This window comes from Plectrocnemia conspersa, unplaced genomic scaffold (assembly GCF_051122295.1).
Source record: "Plectrocnemia conspersa isolate PC_06_02 unplaced genomic scaffold, ASM5112229v1 ptg000002l, whole genome shotgun sequence".
Classification (NCBI taxonomy): Eukaryota; Metazoa; Arthropoda; class Insecta; order Trichoptera; family Polycentropodidae; genus Plectrocnemia; species Plectrocnemia conspersa.
In genome coordinates, this window is record NW_028277166.1 from 439,984 (window position 1) to 467,011 (window position 27,028).

The 27,028-nt window shown below is 34.2% G+C and overlaps 3 protein-coding genes across 5 annotated transcripts; 2 read left to right on the plus strand and 1 right to left on the minus strand.

Annotated features, from left to right (window-relative positions):
• Window positions 1-623: 623 nt before the first annotated feature.
• On the minus strand, window positions 624-2,438 carry Vha26 (V-type proton ATPase subunit Vha26). Its single transcript, XM_088204853.1, has 5 exons — window positions 2,281-2,438; window positions 2,005-2,180; window positions 1,775-1,943; window positions 1,509-1,703; window positions 624-1,437 (listed from the first exon to the last, which is right to left on the minus strand). Exons 1-5 carry the CDS (start codon window positions 2,311-2,313, stop codon window positions 1,330-1,332), a joined length of 681 nt encoding a protein of 226 aa, XP_088060979.1. The 5' UTR covers window positions 2,314-2,438; the 3' UTR covers window positions 624-1,329.
• A 1,472-nt stretch (window positions 2,439-3,910) lies between these two features.
• Rga (CCR4-NOT transcription complex subunit regena) lies at window positions 3,911-11,944 on the plus strand. Of its 3 annotated transcripts, XM_088205445.1 has the most exons (8): window positions 3,931-4,070; window positions 4,161-4,445; window positions 5,349-5,511; window positions 5,752-6,027; window positions 6,101-6,305; window positions 6,378-6,440; window positions 6,509-6,542; window positions 9,911-11,944. In XM_088205445.1, the coding sequence occupies exons 1-7, from the start codon at window positions 4,068-4,070 to the stop codon at window positions 6,510-6,512; spliced, it is 999 nt and encodes a 332-aa protein (XP_088061571.1). In that variant the 5' UTR covers window positions 3,931-4,067; the 3' UTR covers window positions 6,513-6,542; window positions 9,911-11,944. The 3 variants fall into 3 exon arrangements, with proteins under 3 accessions (XP_088061569.1, XP_088061571.1, XP_088061570.1); XM_088205443.1 differs by having other exon boundaries at window positions 3,911-4,070; window positions 6,378-6,542; XM_088205444.1 differs by having other exon boundaries at window positions 5,349-5,496; window positions 6,378-6,542.
• A 1,861-nt stretch (window positions 11,945-13,805) lies between these two features.
• Window positions 13,806-26,733, plus strand: LOC148237239 (uncharacterized). Its single transcript, XM_088205448.1, has 2 exons — window positions 13,806-14,028; window positions 26,142-26,733. Exons 1-2 carry the CDS (start codon window positions 13,906-13,908, stop codon window positions 26,634-26,636), a joined length of 618 nt encoding a protein of 205 aa, XP_088061574.1. The 5' UTR covers window positions 13,806-13,905; the 3' UTR covers window positions 26,637-26,733.
• Window positions 26,734-27,028: the final 295 nt, after the last annotated feature.

The following is a 27,028-nucleotide window of genomic DNA, read 5'->3' on the forward strand; positions in this document are numbered from 1 at the left end:
GTTTTGCTACCCGTAATCGACGTTGAATGGTTGACACTGATATTTTCAACATTACTCAGAGCAAATTTCTGTTGCCGTAAGCCTTCTATTACTTTTACTTAAAGACTGGCAATTGGTTCTTTTTTCTGCCTCATCTTAACAAGAGATATTTATTTTTAGCGTGTAAACAGTCCAATAAGAAACAAAAATTCTTCAGATTGTGATTTATCTAGTTTCAAATGTACATAGAAAAAAATTGAAAGTCGAAGCTCGCCATCGTATATTTAACAGTTTAACTGGATTGATCATGCTTGCCCCTTTTACGGCTCTCTGCTTAGAATTAGAAAAGGCGATTCTAAAAAAACATGCCATAATATTATTACAGAAAATGGTCTATTTTTAATTGGATAACAATCTTTTTAATAGTTAAAATAAATAAGGGGGGATTCCAGACTATGAACATCGTTGTAGGTGCTAGTCTTAAACTTTTGACTACATGAAACATAAGAACACATCCGACTGATTCATGAACCTACAATTGGTTAGTATATTAATTATTTCTGCTTTTAACCATAGAACTAATTTCTTCTATTCTGTAGTTTTAACGTAGTGTTTCCATATTTAATAAATAAATAAAATAACACTTTAAATCTTTAAACTTTATTTTTGATTACTACATATTTACAACAATTTCAAACAAGAGCAATTTGTTATAAATTTAACATCAAAGCCAAAGCTGAAGTTTACGTTGCGCCATAAAATGACCGATCGCATCGATGAACAACGGCGACGAACAAAAAAATAAAACATCGCCTCGCAGTCAGCAAAATGATCAAAGAGAAGAAGCGTGTGCAGTCCTCGCGGACATAACGAGGCTTACGCGTTCAACAACGATCGTTGACACACTTTGGTGTCTACGAGACGAGATGCTGCTGTTTTACTTTCCGGTTCGACCGTCGCGAGAGATTTAAATGGTCAATTGTACGCAAAACAACTTCAGATTTACTAAACGCTATATATAGCGTACCGTTGCGGTACTTTTAAAACATTTTACAAGCACAACTATATATTTTTTTACTTTTAACAATTACAATATAGGAATGTTATAACGTGATTTACATACAATAAATATTTCAACAATTTACATTAAAACGGCGTTATCGAACAAAGATCGAGACGTCCCGAGCGTTATTGAAATAAATTATATTCTAGGGCAAAAATTATGTACAGTTAGTGATTTGATGCGTTTTAACGTTTAACTGTGATTTGGCTAACGGCTAAAACTGCAAACAGTGAATTATTAACGAACGAAAATACTGATGATGTGTGGGATGTTTTTTTATTGTTCGTTTAATCGGTAAATTTGCGGTTGGGATTGCGTCCGAATAGAGCTGAGCGTACTTCCGGAACGAGCTGCTCGGCGACCATCTCCAATCGAGACTCCAAAGTGTTGGAGATCTGAAATAATAAATGAAATTGAAAAGTTAAGTAGACAGATTTGTGACAAGTCTCCGAGTGTATATATGTACCTTGATGCGACCTCTCGCCGACAAAAGCTCGACTCCTCCGCAGCTGTCGGCCGGCAAAGTCTGTTCAACGTCCAGCTTGAGATGACAATCGCGATGAGTCTGCTGCTTGTACTGCTCGCTGGCTCCTTGCAAGAGGCCGCCGACTAGAGGCGCATCCGAGGCTCGGCAGATGATCAAAACCTGACTCTCCATCAGCTGAACGGAAAAAGTAAAACGATATGATAATCGATAATAAACATAAGATTGAATAACGTAGGATTGATTACCTGGAACAAGGCTTGAACGATCAGAGCCTGAAGGAGTGTGCCGTACTTTTCGGGGTTCGTAGCGGCGCTCGAGAGTTTGTGGCGAGCGCCGTCCAGCACCGATCGCACGTGCTCCTCTCGGACGCGCAACACTTTCAAACGAGCTTGGTTCAACATGTACGAAGATTGACTGTCAAAGGTATAAAGCGATTATTTTTGTTTTTCAAAGAGAATACGACTGTAAAACTCACATCTTCTTTTGGAGTTCTACTTGTTTCTCTTTCTTCTCGTAGTACTCCATGATCTTGAGCCGCTGCTGTTGAACGAGACGGCCCTTTTCGATGTTGAATTCTTCCTCGGCCTTGGCGTCGATCTCTTCGGCCTTCTCGTTGGCCTCTTGTTCGATGAAGGCCATCATGTGCTTGATCTGAAAGCGAATAATAATAAGATGTGATGTAACTGGTTGGACGATACGAAAATCGATCAAGTCGAAGAGACGAGGGTGCGGCGCGGCGACGATCACTGACCTGCTTCTGGACGTCGGCGTCGCTGAGAGCCATGGCGAAGGCCGGTTGTTGTTCTCGTCGAGGAAATGGGCGAAGACGCTGCTAAGCGACGAAAGCGACTGCGGCGATGGGAGTCTGGTTCCGCTGTCACGGGACTGATCGCAGATCATATGACACTCGCTTCGATCGCGAAGGTCTTAACACTGCGTAAAACGTCCACTTTTTACAATATTTTTCATTTCTTCTAATTAATTATAATAAATACATAAAATATTATGATAGCTTACTTAGTGTTTTAGTATGGCTTTCGCGTTAACTAGGCCGTGCTGTGCATTTTTGTCATTGCTAATGTACTCACATACGATGACGTTAAGCACGTGGAGTTTCTCAAATGTTCGCAATAAAACACAATATATTTTTTTACATTTTTTCTTTACGAATGATAAAAAGCTTATCTATAAATATTAAACCTTAATTACTTAAAGTAGTCTATTTTATTACTTTATGCATTTGAAACACAGCTCTGTGTCAAACAAAACACGTTACACGGGTAATTTTATTACTAGAGCAAAAGTTACACGTAGTACGTCTTCGTTCAATATTACGAGTACTATCTAGGAAGATCTTCGGGGGAAAAAATCTTCACGAATAATTCTATCGCTGACACAAATGGCGTAGGCAAATAAACGTTTTACTGTCGTTCAATTACACTTTTTTATACTAAATCTATCGATAGGAGGTATATGAAATACTTTCTTATATACTTACTTATAGGTATTGAAAGCTATTATGTATCTGAATCCGAAACACCTCTTAAAATATTTCAAATTTATCGTTTATTCCTCTTATTAATATTGCAAGTTGAACAGTATCGCTGATATCATCGCTTTTTTATAAGAAAAATAATGCGTAATAATCCAACGTTTCAACCATTTTTCATAATTAAAATGATTTATTTTATTAAATATTATTGATACATATTGTAATACTTTTCTCAGATAAACTTAGGCATTCAAAAAGGTTCTTTTTGTCTGCAGCTGTGCAGTATCTAAGATGCAATCTTTTATAAATTCACCTTCTAATAATGATTTTTTAGCCTTTGTACAATTTAGTTTCCTAAATGTCTTGTATAGTTTTCACTTTAAGGTTTTTGTATTTTTTCTGATGTTTCGATTGAAAGTGTCTTGTTAAATAACAATATTGAAAAGAAAAAAGAAAAAAATGAATTATTTCACACGATTGAATTAATGTCATTTTAATTGTTTAATTAATATATATAATATTATAATCAAATTTAGCAGTAGCGAAGCATTGTCGAATCCGCTAGTATAAAATGTTATTGAATATTAGATTCACATATAGTATGTAGGCATGTGAACAAGCGTTAGTCAGATCACAACATATTAAATAATTAAGGTTACTCATTTGCGATAATATTGTCTACCGAGTATACAATTTTGATGGTAGAAAAATATTATAAAATGAAATAGAATTTATTTTTGTTAGGTTAAGCTCTTGATATTTGTATCGTTATGATCAGTAGTATGGAAATGGGGGAGAATAAGAGAATAATTGCGCAAGGTTCGTTAGCTCGTCGGTTAGCTTCCAAGAGCTAAGTGGGCCGCAGTAGCGTTGGTAGGCTTGCGCGCGCATAAGACGGCGGTGCGTGCGGCTAGGTTTCGCGTCCGCTTCGGCGTCCCCGCAGCAGCGCCCTCGCCCCTTTCGGCCGCTAGTCGGCGCTTCGGGTCGGAATGGGGACGGAGTCTTTGACGCGCCCTTGAGAGTGTCAGTGACAGCGCGCGCGTCCTATGGTGAGCGATCGGAAGGTGGACGGTGGACAGTGGACGATGAACGATGGAGATCGATCCGAGAGCAGATCAAGCAGATCAGATTGGTTGCAGGTTATGGCAAACTTGAACTTCCAGCAAGCTCCGCGCAGCATCGGCGGCGGAGGGGTCGGCGGCGGAGTCGGCGTCGGCGGACGCTCCGGCGGCGGCTCGGTGGGCGGGGGAGGGGGCGGAACGGGGTTCGGCGGGGGCGGAGTGGTGGCGGCGCCCCCGCCCTCGTTGCCGCCCCCTTCCGCGCCTCTTCTGCCCCCGGCTAGGGCGGCGCTCTACACGCAGAGGGCTTTCGGCGACAGGCGGTCGCTCGTACCCTCTTCCATGCTGCCCTCCACCAACCCTATGGTACAAATGGTTACAATAAACTATTTATTTTCAAAATATCAGTAATCATTTTTTAATATTTCCATTTCATTAAATGACATGGATTTTTCTGGCCCATGTCAAAAGCATTAAAATAGTACCGTCGATGTCTATCTACCGTTCGTTATCAACATATTATGGCTCGAATGAAGCATATCTCAAATTTTGCCCAATAGGAGAGCGTAAAAAACAATTATCCTTTCTCAGAAGTGAAAAACTCACATCAAAAGCAATAAAATAACCATTTTATTGCTTTTGATGTGAATTTTTCACTTCTGAGAAGTGATAATTGTTTTTGTGCCCTCCTATTGACCAAACTTCGGTTTGAATATACTGACTAATATTCTCATAAGAAATATGAGTAATATCATGTAGAAGCAACTGCCCCTATCTACCTCCCCCCCCCCCACCCAATTGACTTTCCTGACGCGAAGGTATTCAGAGCGCCAAACGAAGTGGGAATAACGACAGAGCGGCGACAATACAACCTTATTAAATCTATCTTACCATTAAATATAAATTCTGACCGGTACGGTTTGATTTAAATTCTAACCTGAAAAATACGAAATTATTTACAGTGACTGATCTATGTGTAATAATTTGTAACATATTAGCTGTTAAGCTATAAATAATTATATTATACATAGTTCCAGAATTGTATCAGTTATTTACGAAATTTGTAATATTTTTATTTTTAGACATTTCCCAATGTTTATAATCGTTCTGTAGCGATTAGTTTGACCCCAAACGAGATGCTATTCGAAGCCCATATATAACAGATAACAGACAATGTCGTACCGTTCTCAAAAATATAAAGAAAATAAGAAATAGATTTTGAGTCATGTGTAGTTCTTTTCGCTTGTATAAACAGACGTTTCAATTTAGGCATCCGCGAGAGGCGCCCTATCGGGTTCGACGATGGGTCGGACGAGCGACGGAGACGGCGCGCCTCCCCTCTTGGACCCCAGCGAGTTTCCGTCGCTGACTGCCAGAGGACACGGAGAACAGCCTCATCATCACATACCACCACCAGGTTCTAAACCTTACGGTAATTATCTCGTGTATACACTGTCCTCCGACACTATCAAATAGTATATTGCCGTCGTTTCCGCTCGACGATAAACAATATACCGCATTGAAACGCACTCTCAGTAATTAAACACTACACAGTGTGTTTCGTTCGTTACGTCTTTCGTGTCACCTTCTATCGTTTGTAACGTATTTGTCACTGTTCGTCGACGGAGCTAAGAACGAGAGCGAAGGCGTAACCGTCCGATCTGATTTTCAGTCGGGATGGTGAAACAACCTACCGCCGAACAGAACGAGTTCACCATGTCCTCGGAGGACTTTCCCGCGTTGCCGGGTACCAGCGGAGGAAACGCGCCCGGAGTGGGCGTAATAGGCGGCGGAACGATAGCCCCCATCGGATCGTGCTTGCCCGTGTTGGAGACGGTCAACAACATCAACATGGCGCCGACGGCTCCTATCCCCGTGCTGCAGCAGCCTCTGATCTCCGACATCATAAACGATAAGACTCGACAAGGAGTGCAGACGTCGCCCGACGGTAAAGCCGCTGTTATTTTTCAATATACGTATCGACAATTTTTATTAACAATTTTTAATCTAATCTCTTCCAGGAGAGGTGACCAACATACCGCCGACGATGGTTCCGAATCAGTACGGAATAATCGGCCTGCTGACGTTCATAAGAGCGGCCGAGTCCGAGCCCGAGCTGGTGTCGCTCGCGTTAGGTCAAGATCTCACGACTCTAGGTCTGAATTTAAACTCCCCGGACAACTTGTACCTGACGTTCGCCGGTCCGTGGTCGGAAGTACCTTGCAGGTAGTATTCGAATATTGATCGATCCAATCCGACTTGGAATTGCAACTCTAATGCGCTTTTCTTCCGCCTCAGGCCTCAAGACATAGATTATCACGTCCCTCCCGAGTATATGATAAACATGTCCATCAGAGAAAAGTTAGCGCCGTTGAAAATGAGTCGATATAAAGAGGATCTTCTATTTTATTTATTTTACTGTTTTGTAGGTGATATTCTGCAGTTAGCGGCCGCTTCCGAATTGTAAGTGATCGTAGTATTAGGTTGCTGCATAAGCCGCGTTACCTTGTCGCAAATCAGTATTTGTACTTCCGAGTTCAATTACTATATTGTGGCATCAGTGATTCCATGTTTTTTTTATTTTGTGTATCTCTCGGTTTCTTCCCCTATTTGTTTTTCAATAAAAAGCTATAGATTTTTAAGCGATATTACATCTTAGACGAGCAGCGGGATTGGGAGTTGATGATGAATATATGCAGGAACTTTTTCTGGATGTGCTACTACTGTGGGTTACCATTATAGCAAAACACCACACAATTTCTTCAAATCTTGGCAAGATATTTTTTCAACTTCAACAGAAGACCTCTAAGAATGTTGCAGAAATATCAGGTTGTACCACATATAATTGCCAAATCTGTAGGTGAAAATAAAAACGCGATATATTCTAAATTAAATATGCTGTTTATTTCATAAGAATTGTTTCAAGTTACGGAAAAGGATACTCCGTCGGTGAGAAATCTGGTGAATAAGGAGGATGCGGCAAAATTTCATAATTTAGAGAATTTGATTTGCTAATTGTGATTTTGGATGTATCCGGTCAAGTGTTGTCGTGTAATAATATTGATCCATTTTTATGAATTCTCTTAATTTTTTATACATAATATCAATTTCACAACAGTATTATTCGCCATGTTTTAAAAAAGGAATGAAGAATCCTTTAGCTGTCCACCATCAATTTTTTTATAATGTCAGCTTGGTCCAAATCCTTTTTCTTGACATACAACATCCACCTTTCATTACAAATATCGATTCGATTAAAAAATTTCATCATTTCGAGTATTTAACCACTTCCCGGTTACGGTACTTTTTAAAAATAACTCAAAAACCCAATAACCCATAAAAAATGCAACCATTGTAAAACAATTAAAAATATTTGTGCAAATTTAATTTTTGACAAAAAAAGACGTGACAATTTTCTCGAGAAATTTGCTGATTTTTGAGATGAGAATTCACAAAATACAAATTTCCTAAGTACCTACATGTCTAACTTTTTCACCTTTCCTATCGCAGCGGGGTGGTGTGACAATCATTACGTCAACTCCTAGCTCAAATCGTTGTTGCAGATTAGTTTCTACCGTGGTCCTTAACACTACCAACGGGTCGAGAAATAGTCTACCCGCTTTGTCTGTTGCTGGTAATTCATGGGACAGGTAGTGACTACCTTTTACGACTTATGATGTTTAATGACAGGCTTGGTAGTATCTACCCGCAAAAACTAAAGCGTTTTGTGCCAACATATATGAATTAATGTTTATGCAATGCATAATTTTAATTTTATTGGCTCTAATGTCTTCCATGTGAAGGACTGCTTAAGAGCTCTGTTTAAACACAAAATGCTAGTATAATTTGATTGTAAATTATTAAGGCGTGACAAACCTATAAACATAAAAATTTTAACCCATGGAAGGCTGAAATATGCTAAAGTTCTAACCAAATTTTATTTGGAACGATTTGTTTTATTCTTTGTTCAGAGAAATGTATTGGAACATTAAAGATTCATAAAAACATGCGACATGGTACTTTTATATCATACTAAAGTTGAATTTTACTTTAGTTCATGTTCAATGCGGATACATTACATTTTTCATGGAAACAAAATCAAAGCATTATATCAATTTATGCTGAAAACTGGCATTTTATTTTATTTTTATATATAATAGTTTCAAGATATTTAGTTTCTTTGTAAACATTGTTTTATACTAAAAATAAAACATATTTCATAATTTTAATTTTGATCTCATGCGACCCACATTAAAAACCATTGATAAAATAATTTTAACATTTATACCAATACAATTCAGAACATTTGATAAATGCTTGTTTTTTAATTCAAAAGTTATCATATTGTTTTGTTATATCTCTGTGTTGCGCAAACTTTTCGTGGAACTGTCTGTTCCGAAAAACGACCCGTTGGTCAAGTGTTAATTGTTCTTTGTTAACAACAGTCTTGGGTTGTTTTCGAGGCTCATTTTGGAGTTTCGTATTTCCTGAACGAAGTTTTTCAAACCGTAATTGTATTGTTCTCTGGTTAGTGGATCGTTTTATGTTTCTGACTGTTATGATGTCATTCTGTTGAGTGTTAAAAAATATATACAATAGTTAAATTAACTTCATATTTAAAAAAAATTAAAGGGATAATGCCTTTTTTATTTAAAGTATCAGAAACCGTAAAATATTGCACATAACTGACTGAAAAACGACAATTTTATGTGGTACTATCTATACAATATTTTTTTAATGTTTTCAGCTTGGCACTTGAATCCTCATTCAATTTCTAAGGTTCTTTAACTAAGAAAAGCTCCCTTTTCCAACCCAATGATGTTCCTTGATTTTGTCCTTCATAATAATTTGTAAGAATACTTCAGACTGTACTTCAGTGTTCCATTTTACAAAGAACCTTGTTAGATATATATATATATATATATATATATATATATATATATATATATATATATATATATATATATATATATATATATATATAAATATGATTGAAAGTTGATTGCTTTATTCATGAATTAGGCAGGAATTGTTTTGCTTATTTTGTGCATTGAGAAAAGTAAATAATAGCGCTTCAGTGGAGTTTTTCATAATTAGACCAGGTGTCATTTCATTACATAAGAATAAATCTATCATTAACTGTAGTGACATTCATCTTCACTTATATTGCCAAAAATGAACTATAAATTTTATTAACAAGTGTTTTGGACAGTTTAAGTGCGAGCGAGCATTGGTCAGAACAGTGTACACCCCATGATTCAATGCTGAGTTATTCATGGGGTGTTCACTGTTCTTACCAACGCTTGTTATTATATTTAATAATTATTTTATTTCATTAAATTACAATATATCTGTCAATATGCTACATGGACCACTATTTTTAACCACAATACTATTCATACACTACAGGAGCAAAAAGAAATTGGACTCCTCAATAAACGTGACGTTTTGCAACTGTCAAAAATGACATCCTTAGCTTAGTTCCAAAAAGCACTACCGGAGCGCTACTATTTCATTGACTTAATGCATGGATTTTGCAGATAATTTGCTTAATTCACCAATAAGGCAGTATGCTTTCATTTTTCATGAATTAGGCAATTTTTTTTGCCTATTTCACGGATTTTCAGCGTAACATGTAAAAAAAATTATACCAAATTTGTATTTCTTCATAAACGGTTTTCGTGTTTTATGTATTTACAATTTAATATTTTTTGGGTCTTTGGAATCAATTTATGAGGTACTTTGTTTAACGTCTTATGCAGCAACCTAAAATTATGCAATTTACTACTATTGAATTTTGAAGTTAACCAATGTGTCGTTTCTTTTTATAGATATAATCGAGAGTGGCGATATCACACCGAAGAAAAGGTGTGGATCACGCAAGCTCCAGGTATCACTCAGTTGGAAAAGACGAGCACGTACGAGCGGGGCACGTACTATTACTTCGATGCGCACAGTTGGCGCAAAATCGCAAAGGAGTTCCATCTAGATTACAGCAAGTTGGAGGGGAGGCCGCAGATGCCTCCGCACTTCCACGCGTAGCCCCCTCCCCAGCGCCGCCCGAGCCCCGGCCGTTGCGTTATTGTGATACAGTTTGTCGTAACGAAGACGATGGGTCGTTTTATAGTGCGCCGCGTCGACTCTCGACGATCGTGTAGTTCCTACACTTAGTTTATGTGTTGTTATTGGGAAAGAAAAATAGTTCGCGACTGGTCTGCCGGTATAGATCTCATAAAAGCCATTGGAGACGTTTTTGTGTCGTGCGTACTCTTAATACAGCGATCGGAAGATACTCCGTTACCTGAAGAACTCGGAAGATTCACGCAATATGTATAATGTAAAATAATAATGTTACATTGTATTGTAATTTTATGTGTACATACATATATTATATATATATTGATATATATGAAAAAAAAGTATTTTTTGTGACGATTGACTGACTTGTTTTAAATGTTATGACTTAGTTAGTTTTCAATTTCTAAATTGATCGCATAAGGTGATAAGTTTTTTATATATATTTTTTTTAAAATCGATTGTTTGTAATACTTTTACGTCTCGAAAACAACACTGACCAATTGAAAGAACGGTGATAATATTGTATAATTTTTTTGTGATTTGTAAGAGATGTTGATTGATTTGAAACGGCGCTTATGGTTCGCTCTAAACGAAGGATCGTAATAATTGTTTTCGCTCAAAGATCCTCCGAGCGATTGTGTGAAAATATTCAATTTTCGTCCGTCCCTGAAAATTAAACTTTCTTCCTCGAGTTATTGTAAAATTCAAAACTAGACGTTAAATCATGATTTATTTTTAACATTAATAGTCAAATTAGCCGAATGCTTTTAAAGCTTATTATCATTTGATTCTTAATTCTTCCACATTTTTTAACATAGTTCCGACACCGTTTATTATTTCTTTGGTTATATATCAAATATATTTTCTCTTTCATTCGAAAGATGATTTTTAACAATATTTATCAATCGATAGGGACGGACGTAGGTTGATAATTTATTTTATCACCGGATTAGCGATACATTCGGAGTCTTTTCAAATTGTACCTGGCATTTCTACCTCTAGCAAACAATCGACGATAATTATAGCCGATAAGACAACTTTGTAACGTCAAACGTTTGCGAATATCGACCGTCCTGTATCAACGTATCGGCGACGTTTGCGAAACGTCGATCGAATGGCTTTTATAGACGTATATACATATATATCAAAAGAAATCTGATTATTTCCGACTCAGATCTGGAATCTGATTTGTGTATTTTTAATGTGTTATCCTTTTGTGATGCTGGTTCGTTATGAATAATCTGACGTTGCTGTTAACATTCCCGCGGATCAGTTCATATCCGATCGCGAGTGGTAAAGTGACGACGTTGATATTAACTCTGTTTATTTATTCGGTGAAATTGTGACTTAATCTATTAGTGAGAGACGTTGCTGGACTTATTTTAGAGATTATGATCGGGTGGACGCGGAGCGCGAGGAGCGGCCGCGCGGGGCTACGGAGCGGCTATGCGTTTTTCTCCGGTTCGGAGACGTGTGTACAGAGAGTATGTCAAATTGTTATATCATTTTTGTACAAAAAATGAACGAACATTGTAATATATGAAGTCGTACGAAGGTTGAGTTACTATTTGTTTTCTTTTCGCGGCGCTCGGTGCGCAGCGGCGGGCCGATTCATTCCATGAAATACTTTATGGCCGATTTGCTCGCAGCACCGCCGCCGTTCGACCCTTTTTTTTCTTATATATATTTTTTTTAAATAGATCTATAAGTAGAACTTCTGATTTGAAATTTTTTTGATTAGAGGTCTAATCGCAGGATGTATGTAATAAACTGAAGTCAGGAAGAAACTGTTGTTTTATTGAGATTTCTTCCTTTGTTATATTTGTTTCGCCTAATTTTGACTCAAGTCCGACAAACATTTTAACACACCGATTAGACCAGCGATACTTTGCTATAATAATAATCATATTTAAAATTTTAACGATAATGTTAATTACAAAGAATACACTTAACAAAACGACTATGAGAACTGATAAGATTGTTTACTTCTACTTGAGAGATATTTTTACCCAAAAACTGTTATTTAACAAAGCGATGACGTTCATGAGGTGATTTAAGATGTTACTGGGAAGATGAAATTATGCGTATCTTTCAAAAAGCTACCATAGACGATGTTTTATTTTTATTATTATCAACTGGTGTTAAGATGCGTATTAGATGTTACGCTTGTGGCATTGCAACATAAAATTGAGCACGAAAAAAGCATTCATCTCCAGACAATTCTAGTTCTGTGGAGTGACTTGACTTTTGAAGACAGAAATTTACAAAAATGTCAGATTAACACTCCAGCTAATCTAGTATTTTGTGGTTTATTTTATTTACAATCAATTTCATTTAATTTTCGAATTTGAACAGATCCGAATTCCTCAGCAGCATAATAGTTACCAATCTTTAAGGTTTGTTGTATAGTAGTAATCCAGTAGGAACTCAATCCTTCATAATTAAAAATTTAAATACAGTATGTCAAGTCTTACATCATACATCCTCTGAAACGCCTGGTCATCATATTTTTTTAAAATGATTATTCGTATCCAGAAATTCAAAACACTTTATGGCCTGAGTTCAGTGAGTTGTCGGATCAGTATTTTTTCCCGTTTCACGTCAACTTATTCTCATATCACCAGCTTAAATCTCTTAGTAAATTTTTGATTTCAGTCAATTGCTGTTTATTAATTTATTATTATTAAGTAATCGTATTGTCAATAAATATAATAATATTACCTGAACGACGACGATAAATGGTACGCAAAATCTTTCATTGATCACCAGGATGCGTAGAAGCGTTACACGGTAGCAAAATTATTTTTTAATGTCTTATTATATCTGAATTATAATTTTATCTTCAAGTTCTACAAATCGAGTAGAATATTTATTCAACTAAAAACGATTGAGTTGATTTTTATAAACAACTTGCAGCAAATTCGTATTTTTTTTATAATAGTTGTATATTCACTAGTTAGATTCAAATACATTTTCACCAGTATATACATATATTTATACTAGCGAAAATATAATTTAATTGCTAATATACGCTAGTGAAATTATATGCTGCTCTAAAATGTCGATGAGATTCACTTTGACAGGTGCGAAACGTCCATTTGCTGTTCAAACCCAAACCTAACCTAATTAAAGTTTTAGAGCTTTCATTAGGTCAAGTTCCAAATAAAAACTAAGCCTATTCATCTCTCAGGGGAATATAAGCGGAAGAAGTACTGACAGAGTTGACAGATATCAAATTTTTCTCAAGATGTTTTTTTCACAATGACCTTCGTTTTGCCCATATAAAAATGTATATAATATAGAAAACAACAAAAATAATTAAGTTAAATTTTTATTTATAAAAAATTGGGAGCGCACGGCATCGGACGTTCCCATTGCGACGGCGACGGCACAATTTTACTGCTTTTGACGTGGATTTTTGACTTATGAGAAGGGACAATTGTTGAAATTCGGTTTAGATGTGCAATTTTTTTTCAAATTTCAAAGATTGCAGATGCATTTTTACGCAACAGAAACGATCCATTACCTGATCGTATTGTAATTTTTTTGTTACTTGCGACAAAAAATGTAATCATCTACAACTGTAAATTTAAATATCCAGCGAACACATATTACGTTAAGTTTTTAATTATTTATACGTTTAAAGGTCGACGTCGCTCAAATTTGTGCACAAAATATATTCAAGCAATTCGTGAAGATGTATACATAATATATTTGTGCAATCATAAAAGTTACACGCCGCGGGAGGATGTGGAAGGGAGTGTATGTGTCCCTCCCCGAGTCGAGGGTGAGTGGCCTACTACCCCCTCAGGATCAACAGTTCGGCTTTACAGCCTTCGCAGGGCGTACGTGTCTGAAACACGGCAAAAAGGTATGTATCGCGAAATTCATACATAGGAAATAAACTTCGTATTAGTTCTACTAAACCAGTGGTAGTATAACTTTTTGGGAATGCTGTCAACTCAGTGGTGATAAAATATCAATTCCCTAACTCCAAAAATCATTAAAAATATATTTTATGTAAATTGTTTTAAAAAAATAATAATGTGAAATAACTAACACTGATATTTTTTATAGAAAATAGTTATAAAATTTCTTAGACCAGTGCTACTCAAGTGGTGATTTAAATAAAACTATCTAATTAAATACCAGTTTTCCTGTGAAGATAAACTCTGTAATTTGGCTGTTCATCAAGAGTTAAAAATGTTTTAAAGACTACTTCATTTGGCTCTTCATGGATCGAAGCCATAAGTGAAATAAAACGAAATATAAAATAACGTGACTACAGTATTGCTACGAGCTGCTAAATTAATAATAATTATGCAAAAATACCTTAGTTTACATGACATAGACCACTAGTCGTCTCAAAGATAGTGTTGAACTCTGGCGACTGCTCACCGAAACTCCATCGTTAATTTTGTGGGGCTCTTGGAACCCTTTGTATAAAAGAAACAGGGGCTAGAACAACTTGAATGTGTCGTTTCTATGCATCTTTTATGAATCCTTCCCATTAAGACGCACACGTTCGATTCTGTATTTTCTTTTGATATTCCATGTTTCAGATATATTAGGCAAATTTCAACATACGTTGATTGTAAGCAGTGATTCTAAAACTTTTTATGTCGAGCCCTTTTTTAAGTTAGTAATATTTTTATCGAGGAATAAATTTAATTAGATTCAATATTGATAGATAAAATAAAGATTCCTTACTCGTTATAAAATATATAGTTCTAAAATGTATTACTTTTATATTAAAAATAACATAACATTTTTATTAGAGTGGGGGGGGGGGGGACTATAGATTTTCTGCTTCAGTGGATTTTATTACAATTTATATTTACATGTTATGTTGCGAATGATTGTAATGAGGCCGGCGGGCCAGGCACCGCCGGCTGTCGTACTCGCCAAATAAATGCTTGCTGTCGCTGCTGCTATGTCAGTGTTGCCAGACTACCACCTTAATCATGGCTAACCAATTAAATCGCCACTCACTGTATATATGTATATATATAACCATATTAATTTCTAAACAAGTGGATAGTAGACACAAATATTTCTGGCAACTCTACTTTGAACTAAATAATAATCATGTGTTGAGATATAAAAATATGTTTGCGCGATAATATGTGCGTTGTTATTTATATTTAGTGAGTAAAAATAAACGTCTTATCAAAATATGAGGATTTGCGTACAATTACGCAAGTGGAAAAAAATACTGAAATTTCACTATATATCGCAATATTTATATTTGGCAAATTTACATTTACGTTGTATGTGAAAATAGCTTACAAAAATAAAATATTTACAATAAATTAACTGGAATTGAGCAAAAACGTATTACTATATATTTTTTCGAATCAGGGAACAGAAAATTGTAACTGAAATTATATATGGAGAAAAACATTACTATAAAGTGGTAAGCAGTTTTCATGAATAGTGACAACTGCAATATGTTCTCACGTAATATATCTCGTGGTATTATATTCTCTTACAACTATACATATTAATACTTTGAATCCCAAAAGACTAGACCATGATTTAATTTATTAGTGTCGCTTCGCCTTTATAGTGGTATCTCATCGATTCACATATTAATATATATTATATTCTTTACAAGCTTAAGTAGCTCTTTATTCGAATATTTATTATACCTAATATATAAAACTTGATTCGATTTTATTTATCATCACGATATGGATCCGTGAGATTCTTAAAATCTGGGAGAACCTAATATAATTATATAATAATTACTAATTACGATCTGCCAGTCACGATAGAAATATAAAAACCACAAGATCTGACACTGGTCTATTGTGCTGATAAAGTTTGGATACAGGATGAGTCTATTTGTTAATAAACATGTAGATAAGATTAAATAAAAGTGTTTCGCTGGTCCTTCGAAGCCCGATAAAACGGCCTTCCCGCGACAATCAAGGTAATTCTCATCAAAATACCAAAAATGAACTCTCATTCTCAACCTGATCACACTGTTTGATCATAATGAATGTTTAAAAAAATATTTTATCAACTTATCCGAGAAATATTATACTTAAAATGCATAACAAAAACTCAAAAATAATTAATTGATACCTGATCAAAAATATAATACCACTAATAATGGTATTCATAATTATATTTGCGAGTATATATTATACATATGGATAGTAATAAAATAATAATACAGATTAAAGTACACTTATAGATTGTTTTACGCGGTTAGGAAAAAACTTTTGTATGTACATGTACTTCAAATCAAACATAATTTGTAGCGCGGCTAAGTACAATCGCATGGATTAATCACACTTCTTGCACTTAACCTACACCGGGAACCTCTCCCACTGCCCATGCAGTGTGTTTTAAGTTAAAAAGTACAATTGAAAAATTCACGTGAATACTATTCGATCGCTTTAGTACAATCGTTATATGCTTAGATTTACGCGATATAATCTGGAATGTATCTACCGTGTAAATCAAGGGATTAGTGAAGATATTTCAAACTCAACCCAGAATATTGATGTGCTGTGTTAAAATATGCAAATAAATTAATTTTTTAAGCTGCAGCAGTAATAAATTTAATTTTATAAAGTTTAATTCTGCTCATTATTATTTTTAATTATTTATCTGTCGAGACCCCCCAGATCGTCGCGACAAATCTATTCGCAAGGACTCACTAAAAGTTTATAAAAATAATTTCTTTATTTATTTTACTACTATCGAAGAACAAGTATTTATTAACGAGCGAATCAGAGCGCACTTTGCAATTAAACCTGACAAACGATACAGTCAGTGCCAATACGAAGGTGTAATGCGCAAATTGACAATTTTTTTAATAATCATCATTACGCAAAGAAAATTATTAGATATTTAATAGTTTATAAAAATAATGGTCTGTTTCTTCCTCGAATCATGGCAGACGATCAAAAAGAGGAAGGGCAAATGGCATTTTCTAGCATTCAATCGGGAATTTTCGGTCAAACGGGATCTTCCATTTGGAACTTTCACTAGTCAGACCATGACATTTCTCTTCCGACTTGGAAAAAAACGAGAGTTAAACTGAACTCGTATCAAGCGGAGTTACGCCTAGTATCGACCGAGATAGCCCGTAGAATAAATAGGCTATTGAGGCTTTTTAAACGTAGTTAGTAATTGGTATTTTTACGTTATATATTTATCTAGAACTATTATTCATGGTAGATGAGTGTTGTGTATCTGGCACATATTTTTACAATGTGCAATGAAATTAACTTATTGTTATAAGGAAATAATATTACCGATAAAAATAAACTTGATTTTTTCTTGTATCACTATTTGGCTAAAATAAATAGCTTTTTGATTGAGATATAAATCAGTGTTATTGATTTATGTAGATGGTTTGCAAACTTAATAAAAATGGGAGCTACATTCGAAATATACATTATCTGGCGAATTTCGATTACCCCATGGACTAACTTTCAAATGTTAAAAAGCCCACCTCATACAAATGTAGAAAAAGTTTTAGAATTTCCTCTCAAAAATGGTATAATGTATAATTTATTATGCAGGACGGCTCAACTGAGATTTATAAGAGCTATGTATGAAATAATGTATCATTCCATTGTCTTGCTTGCGAATATTGTCTCCCAAGTTTTTTATTTCTGCTTGAGTCAATGGCGTGGGAGGCCAAGCAAAATCTGAATTTCTTAAAATGAGTTGTTCATGAAGAAACTCAATTGTCTCTGACTGATGTGCAGCGGCTCTATGCTGCTGGAACTACATGTTAGGTTTATTCTCGACAGCTGGATCATAATCCTAAGGAGGATTATGATCCAGCTGTCCGGCTCTTTTATAAAAGCACGTTGTACCTCATCCTCGAAGCAGGTATTGTTAAGGATTATTCGCATACACTCCAAATTAAAAAAATAATTCATTTTATTGACTAAATATTTTTTTATACTCACATTATACATTTAACGTTTAACGATAGAATTATTAAAATTTCACAGCGCGCCGTATTCTGGAGCACTCGGCGAATGAAATATGAACGCTATTGAGTCGTAAAAGGGTTACTTTCTTTTTCGCCCTTTGAAAGACCCGCGGGAATTTTTAAAATTAATGTACTCGGATATGTATACCTCTGAGTAGTAGCAAAAACGCTCGTCCGGACGTTTTTATAGTAATTGTTAATTTATAAACGCAGGGTTAATGTTGCAACATACACTTGAAAAATATATTCTCCGAACTGATTATTATCTTATTAATAAACTTGAAGATATGTAAAATATCTATCAGCTTAACTAGAAAATGTTGAAAATTAATAATGCAAAAACTTAATGACTCATTTGGCAACCATTTGAATATATGTAATAAAATATATTTATTAATTGAAATAGATATTTTTTCAAATAAAATTACTGTGATGTACACCGAGTGTACATGGCATCTGATTATGAATTATCTCCAGAAATAAGTCGAGTCTTATTCTGGAACACTTACATTTTTAATGAGATTATAACAATATATATGTAAGTGATTATTAATCAAATTAAATTTCATACAATCTTGGAATTAAATTGATGTTTTTTTAATTACATATATTTTTTTTAATTATTGATTAAATTCATTAAATAACGAAACTATTTTGATTATTGATTTTTTTTCGCTGTAGATTCAGGGAAGTTGTATTTTTCTGAGATGAAATGTTATCATTCGGTTCGGTGATTATTGCGCAAATAAAAATTACTCACAGTGAAAATTTGAAACAGCAAAAATTGTAATCATAGTTGATTAATGAACACATGTATGTATATATTATACATTAACAATACGGTAATATATGTACATAGATATATAAAAAACAATGTCTGTATATGTAACAGATGTTAATATGATTTTAATTTAAAAATATTTTACAATATTAGTAATTTATATTTTCTATAATTAAACCAAATTTTACTTAAATTAAATGTAAAATATATTTGACAATAAAACAATTACATATGTTCAGAAATTGTATGGAATTTTTTATTGCGCATTAAGTAATCCGGTCACCGAGACGTAACATAACAGCGGATCGTTCAGCATTATTACAAAAACACATATTGACAAATCACAGCCGACAATAATTCAACTTGACACTCCCGCAAAGACGTTCAGACTACATAGACCTGTCATTTCAACTCCACCGTCTGATAGCAGCATCTGTATTTATCTCTCTCTATACAGTGGCGTAGCTATGGGGGGGGGGGGCCGCCCCGGGCGGCACTTGCTTGGGGGCGGCATATTCGCGATGGGATCGTCTAGTGTGGTTCTCAACCCTGAATGTACTAAAACATATATAAATACAAATAACATGAGCTTAATAATAACCAATTTATTATTTTAAGAAATGCTGATTTTATGACCCTGCAAAAATGTATGTGGGGGGGGGGGCGGCAATTTTAAGGATCGCCCTGGGTGGCACATACTCTAGCTACGCCACTGTATCTATATATATATATATATATATATAATATTATTTATATATGTAAGCTGTTACTAGCTTTTTCGGTATCTATTTTGGTTGCAAAATCATACATTTTTAGCCACAAAACACGAAAATTTCATTGCTTTTTCTCACATATTTTCAAGCGCAACCTTTACAACAAAAATTGCTGCTAATGATCCAAATTGAGGTACGCTTCAGATATGTTTACACTGAACGAAAACAATTTCGTATGTAGTCAATTAAATGCCTAAGTAGCAAATTGTCGTGGCCGCATTTTGGTGACTTGAAGTATACAATCTTCGCTTTAGAAATTCGAATAATGTGTTCATTACTACGAATTTCTCACATTGTGTGTCGGAACATATTCAACCTTCTCATTCAAGTCTCTTATTACACATAATATAATGTAGAGAATTAATTTTGAGCTATTAATAAATCATACAAAATATTTTGACATGTGCTAAAAAATATACGTTATTGTAAAGAAATTTATGTTGCGTGTAAATTGAATTATCTTATATTTGTGGTCAAATTCACAGTCATCGAGAACTTGATTCGAAATCTATAAAACTTGTCCCAAATACGGTTTTGATCGTGTTCAGGTGGAATTGTATCGACAAAACGTACTCGCAACATGCAGGAGGACAGGAGGGAAACGACGCGACGGGGAGAAACTGATGCAGTATTCATGAACCTCCTGGCACATGTCCCAAAGAGCCTAAGCCTCATCTCCATTTTCGCTAAATATTGATGCGGTGCTCAAATATCAACCGAACGTACCTCAAACTGTACATTTACGTACGCATCTTGACTAAATTTAACATAATTGTTCGAAGAGAGTTGAAAAATGTAAACCGCAGTCGAAACGGGCGAAGGCTCTATATTGGAACTTTCGTGAATAATTACGGAGGTCCTGACCCAATTTTTTTCATTCGAAGCTGCGGGTTCCGTGTGAAAAAACAACCGTGAATTTGTAACTAAATTAAGTGGAATTTTAGATTACCTACCTACAAAGGGTTGGCGAATAATTTAAACGCAAACAGAAAAGGGCTTAGCTAAAAAAACAATCGTCACAAGTTAACGCACTTTACACAGAAAATACAATTAGCGCTAATGTAACTTGTGCTAAATTTCGATAAAAAGCTATATGACGATTGTTTATTTACATTGTGACGTTTATTTGAACAGCTCTAAACTATAAAACAGTCTAGAACGTCTGAGCGGTTGGTTGGTGAGTGTTAAATATGCAATGGCGATTTATCATTCATAAACATTTCCACATATGAACTCAACAGGTTTAATAAATATTATATACATATATACCCGACGAAACAACCTTTTATATTTTCGTCCGAAACTATTACGGAGTTAGTTGCAAATGTAAAATAATCATGCTGTAGTTAATGGGGGAAAATGGGATACATAAAAAAGAACTATATTTATATGCAATATATTTTTTTAATCAGTTTTTTTCATACAAATGTGAAATGAGATGGGTCTAAAATAATAAAATTGATTTTTATATTATTTTAATATATATATATATATATATATATATATATATATGTATAGTAAAAAACTTTCTCTATGATTTTTTGTCAGAGTTACAAATTTTCAATTTTTTATGTACCATTTGAAAAAATATATTATAATTTAGATTTTTAAAATTATTTTATATTCGTCAATATAGACAACAAACAAATTTAGGCGTGATATTTATCAGAGCTGGGATTAAAACTACGGAAGTTATCGTGTCATTGCAGTATAAAAAATCATTTTTATTCCACTTCGCTTCTAGGTTCAGTCCTGAACTCGAATCCAGTGGATCTTACGCCGAACTGACACAATTTAGAGATTTGGACAACTTCAAGACTTTATTACGCTGAACCACGGCGACGAAAAATAATTTAAAATAAAAATAATTTATGTACTTTTGTAATTTATACTTAGCTACATCACGATTCAAAAATTAGCGATACATAGATGTTGGTATTTATATTGAGTCAATAAAAGCGGTGGCCTCTAAATATATCAAAACCGTTAAAATCCATAAAATTACATACATATTTTTACGATCTGATTAATTGTCGCGATATTATTTTTGCATTCAACCTAATAATTATCAACACATTTTAGCTAATAATATTTTAATGTAATTTTGAAAACACTGTATTATTAATAATATAAATGGCAAGTTTAATGGAGATTTTATTGTCGAAATTCGCAACAGCATGCAATGCTCGCTAAAAGCTTTAATTAGTTATACAGGTTTCGAGCTGTAATCAAAGCGAAAATACCATATAACATTTTATACTGTATGAATGTACATTTTCCATACAACATGCGAATAAACAGACTAATCGAGTTCCGATCCAATTTCAAACTCGGTCAAACTAAATTGACATTTTGCTACTGATATTGACTCAGTTACAATAGAAGAATAATAATTTTATACTAGGTTTATAATACGTACAATTGTATGATACGATTTCTCAGAATTGATTTCACTGTGACACGTAAATTTTTGATTTCCACCTATAGAACAACTTTTCACATCACAAGACATAAGTTAAACGTATGTATATTTTATAGGAAGACGTTAAGAATAATTAATAACTACGCTTTCAAAAGTCGCGTGTAGCGAGAAACGTGAATAAATATAAATAAAATAATTAGAAATAAATAAATAAATAAATAAAAAAGTGAATAAATAAAATAATTAGAAATAAAATATTTTCAAGCAAACATTAATATTTTTTATTGTTTTGTTCTATTTTTAATTATAATACACTCGAAAATTTAATATTCAAATATTTTAAAATAACAAATATTCATTTGCTTTTCAGTGAGTTATTAAAAAACATACAATTGTATTGTAAAAATAGAACTATTTTTCATCAGATTATTCTGTCATGGTTTTTATGGCTTCCTTGGTGGACTATTTATTCTTGCACAACTTTGAATAATTTTATATTGTGCGTATTTGTAAATACTATGATGGTCATGATAAAAGATTTTTTCCTAGTGTTTTGGCAAAATAAATTTACCTAAGTTAAAAAATCCTTTTTGTATGTACGAAATATATCTACGAAATAATTCGAATCAGTATAATTACTATAGCTGTATCAAACTATATAGTATATATGATATTATATTAACGTCTCTCCATTTATAATTAATAAACTTTGTCCCTTCAGAAAGGTTTGAACTTACGCTTGATATATACATATTACATTTTGACATTAAAAACATACATATATAATGATATTTTATTTTGTCAACTTCACACATTAATGAGATAGTGTCAATTGTCATTTTGCTGTCTGTCATCCATTCGTTATTTTATTTCTTCTATTTTTAATATTCTATTATTAAGACTGATAATAAATCTAAAAAATATTTTTTTATGCTTACAACACAAATTTTAATAATAAATTTATTATATTTTTTTACCAACCAAAAGTTGTGTTTATAACTCAGATAGAAAATGCAATACCAAAACAAAAATATTAATAATTATAAATTTACTTTTTATTAATACAAAACACTTTTATATTGTGAATTTTAAATTTAATACGTTGCACATTAGTTGTATTCGAGCTGCAGGCTATTTCACAATTTGCTTTTTGTTTAGTTAACAGTTGATCCTGTGTTGTAAAGGGCTGTGGTACTTTCAGTGCTACGTTTACTAATGTTGGCTATTCACTTTTTAATTTACTTCAACCATTAAAAATAGACAAAGACCCAGTGGTTGTATTAAAACTGTAACGTAATAAAATGAGTTGCTGTTGTAGGTTATTATTTTTTCTTATCGTAAAATTAATTGGGCTTAAAAAAACTGAAATCTACAATTTAGCATCTATTTGCATATTTTATCTATTCTAATACAATACAAATTTTGGTATATTTCATTTCTTCTGACACATCAAAATCGGAAGAATAATTTGATAAAGCTTATCTTAAATAATATTTTGTGTGATTGTTTGTCAGGCTCATTCGATTTTTTATCATATCAAGATAATAAAATGCTGATTCCCACAAATATGGGGACACAAAACATGAATTCAAATATTCAAAGCATCTTCTTCTTTAATTGCAAAAATATTTGTAACAATCTTTATTCAATGATTTGTCTTTTAATGAAATATCACATCGCAAAGTCATAATTTAATTTTCAATAGCCAAATTATCAAAATGAAATAGCTCTGAAAATTTACTTGCAATTGATTTAATATCTACGTCATCCTTAAATGAATTGAATCGTTAATTGTACTGCGATTAGGATTGGACTTTAAAATCAATAAACTATTCTTTAAAATCAAAACGTTCTGAATTTTGGACATGTATTTTTTGTCATTGAATGTATTGCAAGGTGAATTTTTTTTAAATGGTTCATGATGCCTGCACTATACTCTCTGGAAGTCGGCCAACGTTGGCCATGGACGGAGAATATAGTGGGTTACTTCGGTCTAAAATCTCTCGGAAGTTGTCCGAGGTTACCGAGAACGGGAGGTAAAGTGGGGGTAGTTCAATCGACATGGCCAGCTTCGAGCGCTTCCGAACATTGTCGGCAAACGGACCAAAGTCGGAGCAGCTCTTTCGAGCGCGAGCGGTGAGATACTTCCCCTTTCGCTCTCTCGCGTGTTAAGTGATGAGAGTGAGAGAGATAATGATATGGTTTTTCGCAAACTGAGATAGAACGAGTAGCTCGGTTCAATTTCAGTATGCGCGTAGGCGTCCTATGGTTAACACGCATGTCGAGCGCTGCAAGATGTAGTGTTCGTATTCTGAAGTATCATTTTTATGCCTTATGGCATTTTGCAAAAGCCGACAAAGATTTTGCATAAATTGAATATTTACGACCGAAAAGTTTTCAATGATATTGTATTGGTGAGTGGCCACACAAACTTTTATAATTATCAGTAGCGTAATTTTATTAATATGACAATTTAAAAATTGCGATTATTTGGCACAATTTTCGATCACGCGCAAATATGCCAGCTGTACATGACAGCAGCCGCCGTGCGTACGTCATTCACGCCCGCCGTCCGGACGGCATATGAAATTTGTGGCCGACTTCAGTTGAACTTCGATTCTGACAACTTCCAGAGTGTAGTGCAAGCATAAGAATCTGTTAAGAATATTTTTCAATAAAGAAGTTTTTTTTTTAAAAAAAACATATTTTGCGCAATTTTATCCAATACGTTTTTGATTTAAAAATAATTATTGAGACACTTATTGCTAATACTTAACACCAACGTTCAGTAAAGCATATTCTATGGAGTATTTGGGTTAAAATGTGTCTGAATGGATATACAAATGTACAAATATAAGAAATAATTTCGTGTATGCAATACCTGCTTTTGATTTCACTTCGCCAGCCACCCCTATCATAAAAAGCGCGGTCATTTCTCTGTTCTATAACTGGGAACTGCTAGGTACCGTTAGATTGGCCTAAGATAAATCAGATATATTTATTTTATGTTGACATGTATACAGAAATATCGTATATGTTAAATTAAATTTTAAAAATATGCGCCGAAATATCGGCCTGTGATTTTTCGCATATGTAGAGCGAGCCGATATTTCGGCCCTCTTAAACTAAAAAGTATAATATTATTCTACTTTGATATCCTACTCCGATAAAAATACTTGGGTTAATGTCTTACAATGAGCATCGTCATTTCATAGTTCTAAGTAGGGATTGCAATACCTGTAGTAGCGATAACGCTAATACTGGCATTGGGGCAAAAATTGCCCTTCGGTATTACAAAATGAAATATTTTTTTAAACCGATATTTCTGTACGATATGCACGACGTAACACAACATAAAAGGAATACATTTGCTTTATCTCTGGCAAGTCTAATGATACCTAAAAGTTCTCAATAATTCTGTTATGTAAAAGAGAAATGACCGTGCCGCGCCGCTGCACCTACCGGCCTCTTTTTATGATAGGGAGAAATAACCGCTTGCATTAGCACACTTGCAGGTTTTTATTTCGGGATAAATGTTCTCTTTGCATATTAAAGAGGACCATTTTACAATCCCTCAGCGAGAGATAAAGAGAGAAGAATCATTGGCTCAGTTGAGAAGAAAGCGATACAATACGCATTGCTCGTTTTGCAAGACATCGCTCGTTTGTCAAGTCAAAATTTATTTTAAAAAATGATCATATTGCGAAACACTCGTTAAGCAAGTAATTGATAATAAACACGATGTGAATATTTTAAGGCCTGCTATAAATTATATGTTTTTCGCGACATTTTCTGAGAGAAGTCGTCTCAAGACGCATTATAATGCACAAAGCGAGATATTATATCAATAATTTATCTCACATCAAGAATTCCAACATCGGAATAGTCGATGCTATGAAAATTTAATTTTCACTGCGATTCGGTCATTACGGTCGCGCCCATGGGGCGAGTCAGAGTTTACATTATTCAACCCCATTAACCCAATTAACGCGCAACAACGAAATAATCCAATCCCTACGCTTAATATTTAATCGATCTCTTTCAGGACATGGAGTCTAAGGAGCCGCCTAGGGGCAAACCGGCCCCGAAGGACAACGGCAAGAAACCGGGAGCCCTATCGACCGTCTCCAAGTCGAAGAGCGAAGAGGCGATGGCCAGTTCTATTAAATGTCCACAAAAACCTGAAAAGGACGTTAGATTCGCTTCGAATACGGTGGACATCTCAGACAAGCCGAGCAAAGAAAAACTGGCCAAGGAGCACTCGAAGGACTCTTCAGATGGAATTCACACTTCGCCCAAAACTTCTAGGAAATACTTTACGAATTGGAGACACGCTTGCGACAAGACCAAAGACAGGACTAAAGAGTTGCTCAAAAGATGGAGAACGCTGCCAGAAACTGACGTACCACCAGATGATCTTCATCTACAGAACAATTCAGTTGAAGCAAAGCATGAAAAAGGAGGTTGGAGTGTGCACGTTTGGAGTGAGTATTTTTATTCTAGATTATCGATATTAGTATTCATTTTTAGAAAAATATAAACTAATGCTTATCAATACTTTACTTTGAGTTTGAATTTATATTTGGAAATATCATATTATCCTCAGATTTTACAACTGCAGTATTTCATTGCACGGTTTAATTTTTTTATTAAAATTAAATATCATCTGAAGTTAATTCGAGTATTTCGCAGAAATGCATATCATTAGCAAAAACGTCAATTTTCCTTAGCAAAAAAAAGTGGTGTAACATGGCAAAGATGTGAAAAACTTATGTAATATTAAAAATGCGAATAAAATTAAAAAATATATTTTTAAACTGATTTTGTGCTTTTAAATAAATTTATAAATTAACTATTGTATTATTTTAAATTTTACATAAGTTATGCAAAATTTTATTTAATTGTAAAAAAACGAGAATTTAAACTCCCTGG

Coding starts and splice junctions, on each gene's coding strand:
- Vha26 (XM_088204853.1), bottom strand. CDS start 2,313: ATGGCTCTCAGCGACGCCGACGTCCAGAAGCAG. Junction 2,181..2,280: donor ACGCCGACGTCCAGAAGCAG/GTCAGTGATCGT, acceptor ATTCGCTTTCAG/ATCAAGCACATGATGGCCTT. Junction 1,704..1,774: donor TCGTTCAAGCCTTGTTCCAG/GTAATCAATCCT, acceptor TTTTCCGTTCAG/CTGATGGAGAGTCAGGTTTT.
- Rga (XM_088205443.1), top strand. Junction 5,512..5,751: donor ACCAGGTTCTAAACCTTACG/GTAATTATCTCG, acceptor TCTGATTTTCAG/TCGGGATGGTGAAACAACCT. Junction 6,306..6,377: donor TGGTCGGAAGTACCTTGCAG/GTAGTATTCGAA, acceptor CTTCCGCCTCAG/GCCTCAAGACATAGATTATC.
- LOC148237239 (XM_088205448.1), top strand. CDS start 13,906: ATGTGGAAGGGAGTGTATGTGTCCCTCCCCGAGTCGAGGGTGAGTGGC. Junction 14,029..26,141: donor GTCTGAAACACGGCAAAAAG/GTATGTATCGCG, acceptor GATCTCTTTCAG/GACATGGAGTCTAAGGAGCC.